At 47.3% G+C, this 15,984-nt stretch overlaps 1 protein-coding gene across 2 annotated transcripts in view; it reads right to left on the bottom strand.

Moving 5' to 3' along the window:
- Positions 1-15,667, bottom strand: part of CPNE9 (copine family member 9) — a 136,472-nt gene extending 120,805 nt beyond the window's left edge. The window contains exons 1-2 of one of the 2 annotated variants that reach the window (XM_075287511.1): positions 15,518-15,667; positions 14,699-14,920 (exon numbers count right to left, since the gene is read on the bottom strand). In XM_075287511.1, coding sequence (XP_075143612.1) covers positions 14,699-14,775 — 77 coding nt within the window. In that variant the 5' untranslated portion in view covers positions 14,776-14,920; positions 15,518-15,667. Of the gene's footprint in view, positions 1-14,698; positions 15,171-15,517 lie in introns of those variants that run through there. The other variant, XM_075287512.1, reaches the window with a different exon arrangement.
- Between the last annotated feature and the right edge of the window lie 317 nt (positions 15,668-15,984).

The raw sequence follows: 15,984 nt of genomic DNA, 5'->3' as shown, positions 1-15,984 counted from the left end.
AAGCAGCATCCAAATTCCTGCTGTTCATTACCCCGTGCTAATAAATCCAACCCACTCAGATCACCTGGGGTCCTAGAACTTGAGGGGTTGTAGATTTTGCATTCAGACCCAGGAGCTTGGTGATATACCCATGTGCCCACTACACCTCCAGCTATGCGGTGCAGCCGGGGAGACTCGGCACACATGTAAGCTCCTAGATTATGAGATCTGAAGGAAACAAAGAGAATCTGGAATGCAGATTTAGATGTAACTAGAGAAGATATCGATGCACAAGATTCTAACATCAAAGCTGAGCACAGACCCGCCATGATGTGAGAGCAGATAGAAATACCAATGCGGCGCGTTCAGCAGAGCCGGCCTGGCGGCCTCGCAGGTGGAGGTGAGAGGAGGATGCTGGGAAGTAAATACTGATTGGATCTGACAGGGAATCTACCAGGAGATACAATTCTGACCAAAGAACTTACTAATTCATGAGCCGCCATTACACATTTATGGGGAAGATGACGTCACTGCGGATTGTGAGGGAATTCGCAAGAACCTGGGGGGGAAAGCGCAACATTACTAAGACGCGAAAGTGCAGCCGACAGGCGTAGAGCTGGGATGTGTGGCCATACCGAAATGCACAGGGTCTCCGGGTCAACTATAGAAGGGGAATATTCAAGATGTAGCATTGACATTGATTTAATGGATTCGGCATGTCTATAGGGAATGATATACCGTCATATAGGATGAGCTCCGGACTGTGCGAACTCATACTCCATTCTAATAGGTTGTTGTTGGGTAGCAGCAGAGAGGTGGCCATATTAGGCCATGAGGTGGCAGTAGAGAGGTGGCCATATTAGGCCATGAGGTGGCAGTAGAGAGGTGGCCATATTTGACCACTAGGTGGCAGTAGAGAGGTGGCCATATTTGACCACTAGGTGGCACTAGAGAAGTGGTCAGTACCTCACATTGCCATCTAATATGAGATCATGAGATCTACTTCTAGGCTCTGCCAGCTGAATATTAATGCCCATTTGTAGTACAATCTTTCCCATAATCCTTTGCATACAGATTCTTTATTTCCTTGTCTATCGGGTGCAACCCCCATCAGCCTCAGGGAGCGCCCTGGGAAACTACTACAACCCCCATCAGCCTCAGGGAGTGCCCCGGGAAACTACTACAACCCCCATCAGCCTCAGGGAGCGCCCTGGGAAACTACTACAACCCCCATCAGCCTCAGGGAGTGCCCCGGGAAACTACTACAACCCCCATCAGCCTCAGGGAGCGCCCTGGGAAACTACTACAACCCCCATCAGCCTCAGGGAGCGCCCTGGGAAACTACTACAACCCCCATCAGCCTCAGGGAGCGCCCTGGGAAACTACTACAACCCCCATCAGCCTCAGGGAGTGCCCCGGGAAACTACTACACCCACCATGTACACTGTGGGCCCCGCATCACACATTACATCAACCCCTGTGGTGCACTGAAGGACTATAGTTAGCACTGGGGTCCTGGGTTCGAATTCGACCAAGGGCAACATCTTCATAGAGTTTGTATGTTCTCCCCATGTTTGTGTGGGTTTCCTCCATACCAACAACTGACCCTTGTGGGTTTTGGGAATGAGTGCCCATATGGCAGCCACTGAGTCCCCTACTCCATGAGCCCAACCAGTCCCAATCTCCCTTCCTCTACCGGGTTCCTGCCTATCCGGTGTATAGTATTCTCGCCATGGTTGCTGATGGATCCCGGGAAAGCTTCGAGTCCTACCACACACGGACTGTAAGGCGTATTCTACCAGGCCCTAGCTCGATAGTAAAGGGTTAATTCTATCCGTACCCCACGTAATACCCTAAGGGAACCGCATCTTTCAAAGTAAAATCCTCCTGGCAGGGCTGTGTGCGATGGCTGCCATTGGATCTCATATTCTTTATGATTTATTAATGCCATGTATGAATTCCTGCAACGTCTTTTCGTCGGCAATTTGTTCGCGCCTCTCCGGGAGCACGGCCTGGGATGAAAATTCGTAGACCTCATAGAAATGGAAACAAGCGAATTAATTAAGTTTATTGTAATGTGAGAAAAAAAAAATAGTTGTAGAACAGGATTTCCCGAATAATACGAGGCTGGGGCAGTATAAAGAGACATTAGGCTGCGGCGTATGGCGGTGGAATCATCACATGTACGGCGTGCGGTAGAATTCACAAAAGTGTTCTGCAAATCAAGTCTATTTACAGTGCGCCTCGTTTTAGACCTGTGTATGAATCTGTCATGAAAAACACACGCATTAGACACACCTGTCATCCATGTGTATCTGGGCAAGTGGGTGTGGCTTAGCAGGATAGCGGGTGTGGTTTAGAATGTGCAACAATTTTTGGTATAAAAAAGTGGATGATAAATTGATACATTGTTACACCAGCTCTTGTGCAAAATTTTGGTGCTTTCTTGGCGTTCATAGCAACAGCCACGCCCTTTTCCTACTAAACCACACCCCTTGTCAAACAAGGGAGCAAATCGTGTCTAAAACACATCATGAAAGGGGTGTAGTTTGCTGAAAACTGCTCCAATGTATATACCCAGCCCAAGTATATAACCAGGACCAAACCACTCTCAGCTGGCACTGAGTCTTGGAACTTGGTCCCTCCCTTGAAGATTACAGGGGTTGTTCATGTGACTAGTGGACATGATAACACTGGCATGAGAAGAGGAAGTGGAGCAAAATATCAAAATGACAGACAATCCCTTTAAGGGGACCTCTCATAACCTTCACCAGTTCCAGTGTTTTGCATTATTTCATAACCGACTCTCCAGTGATTTCGCCACAGTTGGAATTTTTTCTCTAGCCCCCACTGTTCCTGAGCAATCAGTTGTATTAGTTTCAGTACCCCATAGGCTCTCTACAGTGAGGTGGGCGGTCCTAGACTACCTAGGGAGCCTAATTAGTACATTGGGTGCTGAAACTAAGAGCACTGATTGCTCGGGAATGGTAACAGCTAGAAAAAAAATTCCAACTGTGCTGGAATCAGTGGAGCGGGGCCTATCACAAGATGTAAAGTATGGAGGAAGGGGCCTATCATAAAATGTAAAGTGTGGAGAAGGTGAAAGGTCCTATTTACCAGTTAATAGTCAATGATAAATACATGACCCGGTGGGTATTCTAGTATATTGAAGAGGGTTGGACAAGATTAAACAAAAACATGGCTGCTTTTTATTTTTTCCCAGAACAGCGCCGCTCTTGTCCACAGGTCATGTCTGGTATTGCAGCACTTGTAAACCCCACATGACCCACAGACTAAAACGGCACTGTTTCTGTAAATAGGACACCATGTTTTTCTAATCCCATCAAATCCAGCGTCAGATCGTAGCGAGGAAAGGATACGTGGCGTATAATTGTAATTGGCGGTTCAGCTTTCAGTCTTCAATACACAATGGTACAAGGATATCGGCACTGACTCATACACCTGCATATATTACCGCACCCTACGGCTGCCTAAATCAGAGTATTCCTACAATCTCAGGGGTTAATGCTCGGCCCCTCCAGTGACTCGCTACAGTTTTGTGTGGGTGCAAGCCCCGCTCCTTGTAGGGGAAACCTAATAATACCGATATTACCTATAATAGGATACGGCACTACGAGACTCTTCAGGCTTCACCGGGGGGATTGGAAGGAAGGAATGTGAATGTAATCATGGAGGAGAATGTAACGCGGCGCAAAAATCTGACGACTTTCATTAAAATTACATGACCCCGGGGAATACGCAGAGATCATTCACTAACAATAACACATGCAAAACTGCGCAACCCCCATCGATTGGTGCAAGTGATTGATGTGTGGAGGGGTACAATGTACACCTGTGGAAGGGAAAGGGGGCAATACTGAAGGCAAAATAGCAAAAAGTGCAAAAAATTTAGGCAGGGGTAGAAAAATGCTGCAATGTAGGAATGCTTTCAGAAATAGAAGGGTTAATACTTTATTTTTGTCAAAAACGTAAATCCAAATCCCATCAATATTTGGTGTGACCTTTGCCCTTTGGAGGAGGAGTCCTGGACGTGATGATCCGGCCCCCACAGATATAGCCCTGATCGCATCATCATCCAGTCCGTCTGGGATGATATAAAGAGACAGACGGATTGGAGCAAGCCTACATCTACAGAAGGTCCATGCTTAGTTCTCCGAAATGGCGGTGGGAACAACCTCCCTGCCGAAAACTGTCTGCAAGTCCCGAGAAGAACTGATGGAAGGCAAAGGGTAAAGGTCACACCGAATATTACCTGCCAATGGTATAGAAAGGGTTAACTCCGCAACTGATAAGGTCTCTGATACAAGACTGCAGACATATTTAGGGCGCGTTTGATGTCCAATAACTAGACAGGGCGCGCCAAAGTTTCTTTTTTTCGTAGCATCACATAAGACCCCCCCGTGGGCCCCTATGAAGCCCTATGGGGTAATTATCTCATAGTAATAAGGCCCCTGTGGCGCTGCGGCGGTGCGGTAACAATCCAGACGGGTGACAGGAAGGGCTGACAGAATTGTGGAATGAGTCAGTGTTTGTCAACAGTTATTAGAGAGGGCAGCGGATAGGAACGACATGACACGGGCACAACAAGATGCCACTGCCCCGGGTAATATCACATGGCGGCGTCAGGGTATGGTGGTGAAAGGAGATAGAATTATCATCATGTCATCTGCTGTGCAGAGCCGGGCTCAGATGTAGCAGTGCTGTGCGTGTCAGGTGTAGCAGAGCCGGGCTCAGATGTAGCAGTGCTGTGCGTGTCAGGTGTACAGAGCTGTGCGTGTCAGGTGTAGCAGAGCTGTGCGTGTCATGTGTAGCAGAGCCGGGCTCAGATGTAGCAGTGCTGTGCGTGTCAGGTGTAGCAGAGCTGTGCGTGTCAGGTGTAGCAGTGCTGTGCGTGTCAGGTGTAGCAGTGCTGTGCGTGTCATGTGTAGCAGAGCTGTGCGTGTCATGTGTAGCAGAGCTGTGCGTGTCAGGTGTAGCAGAGCTGTGCGTGTCAGGTGTAGCAGTGCTGTGCGTGTCAGGTGTAGCAGAGCTGTGCGTGTCAGGTGTAGCAGGGCTGGCTATGTCAGGTGTAGCAGTGCTGTGCGTGTCAGGTGTAGCAGAGCCGGGCTCAGATGTAGCAGTGCTGTGCGTGTCAGGTGTAGCAGAGCTGTGCGTGTCAGGTGTAGCAGTGCTGTGCGTGTCAGGTGTAGCAGAGCTGTGCGTGTCAGGTGTAGCAGAGCTGTGCGTGTCAGGTGTAGCAGTGCTGTGCGTGTCAGGTGTAGCAGAGCTGTGCGTGTCAGGTGTAGCAGAGCTGTGCGTGTCAGGTGTAGCAGTGCTGTGCGTGTCAGGTGTAGCAGAGCTGGCTATGTCAGGTGTAGCAGTGCTGTGCGTGTCAGGTGTAGCAGTGCTGTGCGTGTCAGGTGTAGCAGTGCTGTGCGTGTCAGGTGTAGCAGTGCTGTGCGTGTCAGGTGTAGCAGTGCTGTGCGTGTCAGGTGTAGCAGTGCTGTGCGTGTCAGGTGTAGCAGTGCTGTGCGTGTCAGGTGTAGCAGTGCTGTGCGTGTCAGGTGTAGCAGTGCTGTGCGTGTCAGGTGTAGCAGTGCTGTGCGTGTCAGGTGTAGCAGAGCTGTGCGTGTCAGGTGTAGCAGAGCTGTGCGTGTCAGGTGTAGCAGAGCTGTGCGTGTCAGGTGTAGCAGAGCTGTGCGTGTCAGGTGTAGCAGTGCTGTGCGTGTCAGGTGTAGCAGAGCTGTGCGTGTCAGGTGTAGCAGTGCTGTGCGTGTCAGGTGTAGCAGTGCTGTGCGTGTCAGGTGTAGCAGTGCTGTGCGTATCAGGTGTAGCAGAGCTGTGCGTGTCAGGTGTAGCAGAGCTGTGCGTGTCAGGTGTAGCAGGGCCGGACTCAGATGCAGCAGTGCTGTGCGTGTCAGGTGTAGCAGAGCTGGCTATGTCAGGTGTAGCAGAGCTGGCTATGTCAGGTGTAGCAGAGCTGGCTATGTCAGGTGTAGCAGAGCTGGCTATGTAAGGTGTAGCAGAGCTGTGTGTGTCAGGTGTAGCAGAGCTGGCTATGTCAGGTGTAGCAGAGCTGTGCGTGTCAGGTGTAGCAGAGCTGTGCGTGTCAGGTGTAGCAGTGCTGTGCGTGTCAGGTGTAGCAGAGCTGGCTATGTCAGGTGTAGCAGAGCTGTGCGTGTCAGGTGTAGCAGAGCTGTGCGTGTCAGGTGTAGCAGGGCTGGCTATGTCAGATATACCATCGTACAGGAAACAAATAATACTGCCATACAGTGACCCCATAAAGTGTGCATTATATTGTTGACACAATACTGCCCTTAATGTCCAAGAAAACTGCCATGTAGTGTCTACTATACAGTACACAAATAATACTGCCATATAGTGCATTCCATAAAGACTGCCATATATTGCTATACAACATTGCCTTCAATCTTCTTTGAAAACTTCTGTGCTGTAGTATGTGCAAATAATACCGCCTGTATAATGCCTAATGAATAGAGATGAGTGAGTACGGTTCGGATCAGCCGATCCGAACAGCACGCTCCATAGAAATGAATGGATGCACCTGGTATTTCCGCTTTGACAGCGGCCGGCCGCTTAACCCCCCACGTGCTGGCTACGTCCATTCATTTCTATGCGAGCGTGCTGTTCGGATCGGCTGAACAGTACTCGCTCATCTCTACTAATGAATATTCCCATACAGCACCCACAAAAGACTGCTATACATGGCCCACCTATACAGTATGCTGAGCTAAACATAATGCCGCCATATCGCATCCAAATAATACTCCCATATAGTTCCCCCAGAGATATGGTGAGGCTGACCGCATTATAGAGGGATTTTTCTTTAGGTTACACCGTCACGTCCATGTACTATCCTGTAGATTTTGCGGTTACATAATCGCCCCCATGTTGTGAGCGTCGAGCATATGTTTGCCGTCCTCCCCGTTCATCGCTCTATAGTGCCGGTCTGCTTGAACATGATGGATGCAGATTTTGATAAGGTCACATTTGGCCATGTGTGAAGACATTGTGAGAGCGGGGGACGTGTTAGGGGGCAGTAAATCACCGCATGGCGGATGTAATTAATAACTCTGGAATTAAACCATTTCCTTTTATGACAGGAGAGTCGGTCTTAAAGGGAACATGACGCCATTATTGTGTGAAAGGATCATAGCGCCCTAAAGGGAAATTCTGAGAACTTATTGTCTTCTCCAAGCCCTTCCATGTTGGTCCCATCCGTGGCGGTCTGGGTCAGACATGATGGAGGTCCAGGTTCCTCCTGATGTTCCTCACTATATAACATGTGGGAACATCTACTGTAAGGTCCAGAATGTTGCTCCTCCTGGTAGATGAATGGCGGACCTATCACTCCGCCTGTCACCACAGGTCACATCCTAAATCATCCCATTATTGACGACGACGCCGCGCGCTGACACGGTTACCGGCCCCATCATGTTACTGCTCAACTCCCATAAACCGTCCAATAAATGGAGAGCGATGAGCCGGAGACGTCCACCGGATGGAGATGACGGCGACGATTTCCATATAGATTGCTTGTGCATCTCTATATTCATAAAACACAGGAGACATCTTTGTATCTAGAAACTCCCCGGTGTTCAGCCACGGATAAAGCGAATGGATATTTCCAACTTACTTTAATGAATTATATCCAGAACTATAGTCATGGAGTCGTTCTCTTCTTTCAACATGTTTCGGGATTATATCTGTACCTGGGAAAGTTGGGTTTGCACTGGAGTTGTCACCCCGACTACAATCTGACTAGTTAATAGAGCAGTGATCTGTTCCTTAAAGGGATTGTCCAGTGTAGAAAAACCATCTCCATATACCGTCTTAGGAAGTTCTGGGTTTGGGGGGGTGGGGGGGGGGGGGGAGGGGTTCATATACCCTCATCTTTTGACCAGAGTGCAGAACAACTATAAGGAGCATCTTTCAGGAGACTCACCTGCTCAGGTACGTGTTACATAGATAATCCATTGATTTTATTGAGAAAGATGTAATTCCTCATTTCACCTGTGGTGGTGCTGCAGGGAAATCGAACACTTACTGGAAGGCCATCCTGCAGCTGATCGCTGGGGATTTCAGCAATGATTCGGTTTGTGATTCGCTTCTTGACATAGATGGATTGTGCACCGATATTATTGCAGAACTTGGGGCTTGGACCTAAAGGCTTTAGCTATAATAGGGGCCATATGAGCTCTATGCAGGGGGGTCAGGACTCATCAGTGCCAAGATGGTCACACATTTTTGGAAGAAATCCTGGCAAGTTTGAGCATGTGCTGGCTTGCAAAGGGGTGTGGCTTACAAACCCTGCCCAGTTGTAGGCACCTAATACTCCATCCTTGCATCTCCCCATCTTGGGTACGATGGTGCACAGGTGGTGGCATGTCCTGACTTCAATTCTATCTGCATCCCCTTAGGGAGTATTATACTGTTTGGGGCCATTTAGGGGGCATTATATTGTTCAGGGGTCAGAAGAGATCTTCATATTGTGTGGGGCATTAGTCTGTGTGGGTACTGAAGGAGTATTATACTGTGTGGGGCCAATAAGGGAGCATTATACTGTGTGGGGCCAATAAGGGAGCATTATACTGTGTGGGGCCAATAAGGGAGCATTATACTGTGTGGGGGACTAAGGGAGCATTATACTGTGTGGGGCCAATAAGGGAGCATTATACTGTGAGGGGCCAATAAGGGAGCATTATACTGTGTGGGGGACTAAGGGAGCATTATACTGTGTGGGGCCAATAAGGGAGTATTATACTGTGAGGGAGTATTATACAGTGATCAGGCACTAAGGGGACATTAAACTCTGAGGGGGCACTCCGGGATTATTATACTGTGTGGGACAAATAAGAGAGCAATATCCTATGAGGGAAGACTATGGGAGTAGTATGAGGTTTGGAACCACTAAAGAGCATTATACTGTGGGGCGATAAGAGGTTATTATACTGTGTGGGGCCACTAAGAGAGTATTATAATGTGAGGGGGAAACTAAAGCAGAAGTATACTGTTTGGAGACACTAAAGTGCATTATATTGTGTGGGTGCACTGAGGGAGCATTATACTGCAGGAGGTAAGTAAGGGAATGATACTATATAAGGGCTACTCAGGGAGTATTATACCGTGTGCGGGCGCTAAGGTGTTGTTATAGTGTGTGGGGGACATAATAGTGTTACACACAGAAGGGCACTACTACTGTGCGGGGACACAAACGCACCTGGTGGGGCCAAAGGGGAAATGGGTATGGTTAGGTGGATAGCTGACAAATGCAAACAAATCTGTTGTGTCCTGAATTACCCCCTTTACAAAATTCTGTGCGCACCCCTCGATGCATTCATGTGTTACTATATACAGGTTGTAGTTCCCCTTTAAATACACAGTGTCTTGGAGCGCGGGAGTCTGGGTGCGTTCTCTGGAGTTTGCAGTGTTTGTGAGATCCGCCAGTCAGGCCAAGACTCCCCGTAACACGTCTCCGATTTTACGCCAATTACACTCATTTACTGCGGGAGAGAAGATTCGGCTCATAACTAAATATAAAGGTAGAGACTGGGAAAACTGGAGGCCGACCAGTATGAGCCAGTACACAGCGCCCCCGGCAGGAGGAGGAGGGAGAACTACAGGAGCGTGTAATATCAGGGATGATGGAGAGGAGACAGAGAGATAGAAAGATATTGGATGGATGGATGGATGGATGGATAGAATGTTATAAGATGTGTTGCTCAGTACAAAAATAAAGATCTGCGGTTGTTCTCTCTGCTCTGTCCCCTATATACAGTAGCTATATACAGATAATGGCGGTATATATAGTGGTATCCCATAGACAGGTGATGGCGGTATATATAGCAGTATCCTATGGACAGGTAATGGCGGTATATATAGCAATATCCTATAGACAGGTAATGACAGTGTATATAGTGGTATCCTATAGACAGGTAATGACAGTATATATAGCGGTATCCTATAGACAGGTAATGGCGGTATATATAGCGGTATCCTATAGACAGGTGATGGCGGTATATATAGCGGTATCCTATAGACAGGTGATGGCGGTATATATAGCGGTATCCTATAGACAGGTGATGGCGGTATATATAGCGGTATCCTATAGACAGCTAATGGCGGTATATATAGCGGTATCCTATAGACAGGTGATGGCGGTATATATAGCGGTATCCTATAGACAGGTGATGGCGGTATCCTATAGACAGGTGATGGCGGTATCCTATAGACAGGTGATGGCGGTATATATAGCGGTATCCTATAGACAGGTGATGGCGGTATATATAGCGGTATCCTATAGACAGGTAATGGCGGTATATATAGCGGTATCCTATAGACAGGTGATGGCGGTATATATAGCGGTATCCTATAGACAGGTGATGGCGGTATATATAGCGGTATCCTATAGACAGGTGATGGCGGTATCCTATAGACAGGTGATGGCGGTATCCTATAGACAGGTGATGGCGGTATATATAGCGGTATCCTATAGACAGGTGATGGCGGTATATTTAGCGGTATCCTATAGACAGGTAATGGCAGTATATATAGCGGTATCCTATAGACAGGTGATGGCGGTATATATAGCGGTATCCTATAGACAGGTGATGGCGGTATCCTATAGACAGGTGATGGCGGTATATATAGCGGTATCCTATAGACAGGTAATGGCAGTATATATAGCGGTATCCTATAGACAGGTGATGGCGGTATATATAGCACTATCCTATAGACAGGTGATGGCGGTATATATAGCACGCAGGTTATTACATCTTGCTCTATGTGTAGATCTATTTTCCTCCCTGGAGACGGGGACACCAGCACAGACCTCCAGTATTTTCCGCTCCGCACAGTGTGAATTATTTTCCAGTCCCTGTCCATATGCTGCTCCTGTTCCCCCTCACTGCCGAGTCACAGCGCCTCCAGAACATTTCCTGCTGTTTTCTATGGGCGCAGACATGTAGCAAGAAATGTTTAACCTCTCAGCTGCCAGACTGGGCCATATACACAGAGATGCTATATCTGCAGCTCCTCCTTACTGTATGGCTCCCCTGAGCTGCCGCCCCCCTCCCCCTGCCTCACATTAACCCTTATCTAATAGCAATCTGTACAGTTATTTTCCACCCCAGTGGATCTTGGATTGGATTCCAGCATTAATTGAGCGAGTAGAACAATCCGCTGAAGCCAGAAGAAGTAATTAAAGAGGGATCCAGGATGGAGGTTACTCCGAATATCAGGGGTGATTAGGGATCAGCCCTATAGCCTGACATAATGAGGCGCATAGGAGGCCCCGGATTACTGCGTGGCACCATACATTACTAATCCTGCACCCAATCAATTTAAAAGGCACCGTCCTGTGCTGTGGTGTAGTATGGCAGGGAAGTAGCAGAGCCGAATTTGTCCTTTCACTTTCAGTGCGCTTGTACTAGGCCGAGGCGCTGGCTTATCTAAAAATTACAATATACACAAAGTGATATTACATTGAGGAAATCCACATAACAACCGCAGCTCTGCGTGATATATAACTAAACCAACTCTGCTACGTGCGGTATATAGATAAACCAGCTCTGCTATGTGTGGTATATCAGCTCTGCTATGTGCAGTATAAACCAACTCTGCTACATGTGGTATATAGCTAAACCAGCTCTGCTATGTGTGGTATATAGCTAAACCAGCTCTGCTACATGTGGTATATAGCTAAACCAGCTCTGCTATGTGTGGTATATAGCTAAAACAGCTCTGCTAAGTGCGGTGTATAACTAAATCAGCTCTGCTATGTGTGGTATATAGATAAACCAGCTCTGCTATGTGTGGTATATAGCTAAACCAGCTCTGCTACGTGCAGTATATAGATAAACCAGCTCTGCTATGTGTGGTATATAGCTAAACCAGCTCTGCTACGTGCAGTATATAGATAAACCAGCTCTGCTATGTGTGGTATATAGCTAAACCAGCTCTGCTACGTGTGGTATATAGCTAAATCAGCTCTGTTAGTGTGGTATATAGCTAAACCAGCTCTGCTATGTGTGGTATATAGCTAAACCAGCTCTGCTACGTGTGGTATATAACTAAATCAGCTCTGTTAGTGTGGTATATAGCTAAACCAGCTCTGCTATGTGCAATATATAGCTACATCAGCTCTGCTATGTGCGGTATATAGCTAAATCAGCTCTGCTATGTGTGGTATATAGCTACATCAGCTCTGCTATGTGTGGTATATAGCTAAATCAGCTCTGCTATGTGTGGTATATAGCTACATCAGCTCTGCTATGTGTGTTATATAGCTAAATCAGCTCTGCTATGTGCGGTATATAGCTACATCAGCTCTGTTAGTGTGGTATATAGATAAATCAGCTCTGTTAGTGTGATATATAGCTAAATCAGCTCTGCTATGTCTAATACACCATGTACTATATATACAAAATTCATATATGTCCACTCAATTTTACTACATAAGACAAACTCAGCTCTGCTAAGTCTGATAACCATTCCCTGATCCATATCACAAGCTAAATTCGGCTCTGCTATGTCTAATACACCATGTCCTGTACACAGTGTACGAGATACCCAGTCCTGACCTATAAGACAAACTCATTTCTGCTATGCCCAACACATTCAGTACCACTACACGAAACAAACTCTGTTCTGCTGAGTCTCGAAAATTCTGTCCTCCTACATATCACAAGATACATTCAGCTCTGCTATGTCTCATTCACCCCATTCTACTACAATATAACAAACTCATCTCTGCTATTTGTTACACATTCAGTCTATATCTAAAAGTCATTTTCTATCTAATATGTAACACCCAGTCTTACTACATATAACAAAACTCATCAGAGCGACGTCCAACACACCCAACTCTGCTACATATAACAAACTCATCAGAGCAATGTCCGACACACCCAACTCTGCTACATATAACAAAACACAAAAGGTTCTGCAACATATAACAGATTCAATAAGACTAGGTACAACACAACCAGCCCTGCTACATATGACAGATTCAACACATCTATGTCCATCAGTTCTGCTTCCTATGACAAACTCAGATCTGCTATGTCCAACACACCACTTATGTTACATCTGACAATCTGAGCTCTGCCATATTATTTGGGGGCACGTCCCGCACTTATAAAAGATGTCTGCAACCGATGACTCTGGGACTACAACTCTCAGCATGTCCAGACTCTTTGGCTATGCTGGGATTAGCATTGGGAGGCGGCCACTAGTTACAGACCCCTATATACATACAGTATAGATCTATATACAATGGCATCCATCACATCCTATCCTGACATCTCCGAGCAGTGCCAAAGGGGTCTTATCTCCCCATAGACCCTGGTCTTCTGTAGATCAGCAGTGATCCCTGATCACAGATGTCACCGGTGTCATCTTCTCATTTTCACAGATTGTACCCTTTCCAGGGCTCTTCCTGCAGGTCACAGCGGTGGGAGTGCTGGAGGTCCCGGGGGGGACACCGTGTATCTCATGTTATTATAATGTGATATAATGGGGTCACATACTTTGCTGTATCCTGCGCTCCTCCACGCTCTTCCTTATAATGAACTAAATGGGAACATTATATTACATTTGAGATATTCTTATAGTTCTGGTATCTGGTGGTGCAGGACCTGTATTCAATGGCCACCTGGGTTTAGGTCCTGCACAGGGACGGGTACAGCGAGTGGTGGACTGTGGCTTTGCCCAGAACCTTGGACTCCTTGTACTAGATCTTCATACAATAACTAAGATACTAGAACTTAATTCATCATTGTCTCCTACATCTCTAGACACAAAGCTCCACCACATCGGACCTGGCCCATACAACAGACCATGGTACAACTAGACCAAAGCCATACAGAGCATGGACCTTCATGACCACACAATGGACCTTGATGCAATGCTCTGCACATTGAACCTGAATTTGTAACCCAACATAACAGATCAGGGTACACTGCCCAACAAAACTGGACCAATGCCACACATAGAGGACTCATTTTGACTACCACACCCTGCATATCCAAGACACTGGACCTTGAGGACTACATGATGGACCATGAGCCAGTGCTGAGCACACTGGACCAGAACTTGGAGCCCAACCCAACAGACCAGGGTAGATGACCCAACTAAAAGACCAAGACCCCATATAGAGGACCCACTGTGACTGCCACAATGTATACCCAAGACAATGGACCGTGATGACCACATGATGGACAATGGAAAATGATGACCACATGATGGACCTTGATCCAGTGCTTTGCATCTGTAACCCACAACAACAGATTGGGGTACCCTGGCCAATAAACTGCACCCTATATACCCAAGACACTGGACATTGATGACCACATGATGGACCTTGACCCAATGTTCTGCATAGAGGACCTGAATTTGCAGCCCAAAATATCAGACCACATTACGCCACCCAATAAACTGGACTCCCTATACCCAAGATACACGATGAACCTCGATCCAATGCCCAGTGCAATAGAACTTGTCACTTGTGTATCCTACTCATGGATATAACACCACAAGTCTTCTCCCTTGGTGCAGTCTCCAACACAACGGGTAATCCCAAAATATCCCACCTTGACCCATATTCCAATGACCCAACCCAACTGGAACCAAAACCCTAAACACGAGCCCTACAACCCGCACATAAGTCTCCACTTTCCAGATATCTTCAAATTCCTACCTGCATGATACGGTGATCTCGATCTTCGTGGCCGGCACGCTGGTGTGTACAGGGTCAAAGTCTCCAATAGAAGCCATTGTCCTGGAGTCTGCAGGTCCACCCGCTGCTAGACGCTGTCTACGTCCTGTGGTGATCTTCAGCAATGGAAGCCCTGGACTTAAGGCTGCACGGCTGTCATCCAGAAGAGCTTAAGAAGAGGTCCAAGACGCCAGTCCATGAAAACTACAACAGAAGAAGACACAAGAACATGGCAAACTCCTCGCGGCTTCCCGGCTGGAAAGAGTCTGAGATGGTTTCTGAGACGGGGACTGCCATCCTTTCTAATCCCCAGGTGGCAGGATTTCTAGAGTAACATCCCGCTTTATCAAAGTCACTCCATATCTGTGTCACCGGCGCCCATTAACCCTATCCGAGAAGTGGGACACATGCAATATTCTGAGTCATCTGCAATCTTTAGGGGACTGCACCCCCCACCCCTTCCTATGGGGTCTGGGCGCCCGCTCACTTATACCCTGGGCAGGTTGCGAGCTCTGCGGGTGTAGACCAGAGCCATACTGGGATTAAACCACCACAGATGTAGCAGGGAATTAATTTCTATCCGACAACACAGAGCTTTTGCCTCTGCTACATCTGTTGCTGTTTCCTCCCCATCCCCCCCCACAGACCCAAATATTGCCCAATATTCAATAGAGAGTCAATGAGGGGGGTCACAAAGTTTCTGGGCTGCAGCAGAGAATATCAGGGAAGAAGCTCAAAGTCCCCCAATAATAACCAAGGAGGGGCAGAGGGTGATAGCCAATGCATTAAAGTTGTCTTTACCTGTGAAGTTGCAGGGGGTGGCGGTGGGTCGCTGGATCCCTGCTGGAGACCCCCCAATGCCTTGGCTCCTCACTCAGCTCTCTCATAGACATGCCATTATCCCGGGCTTGTGCAAAAATAGAGAGGATGCGAGAAAGGAACCTGTATCACTGGATATTGTACACACAATCCCTCAATGGATGCTCGTATTGGCTTGTGATGTCAATAGGCCACCTAGTGGCCCACTGCAGTATTACAGCTATTATCTTATGGTCATGCTTGCTTCCCAGATTTTAAGCTTTGAATGGTGGATTTGGCCGTGGATCTCGCTGCCTGATGTTTAACTGTTGCCTAGAAATACGACGGCATTGTGCTCTATATAACCTGAGGGTTCACTTTAAGTGACACAGAATTGCATTACTAGGAAATCCCTATTCATATGGTTGCAATATTAGCATATAACGTGTGCGGCGTCTTAATATATCAGG

This window comes from Leptodactylus fuscus, chromosome 9, assembly GCF_031893055.1.
Source record: "Leptodactylus fuscus isolate aLepFus1 chromosome 9, aLepFus1.hap2, whole genome shotgun sequence".
NCBI lineage: Eukaryota > Metazoa > Chordata > Amphibia > Anura > Leptodactylidae > Leptodactylus > Leptodactylus fuscus.
The sequence above is the reverse complement of the archived record's forward strand: the minus strand, read 5'-3'. Positions and strand labels throughout refer to the sequence as shown.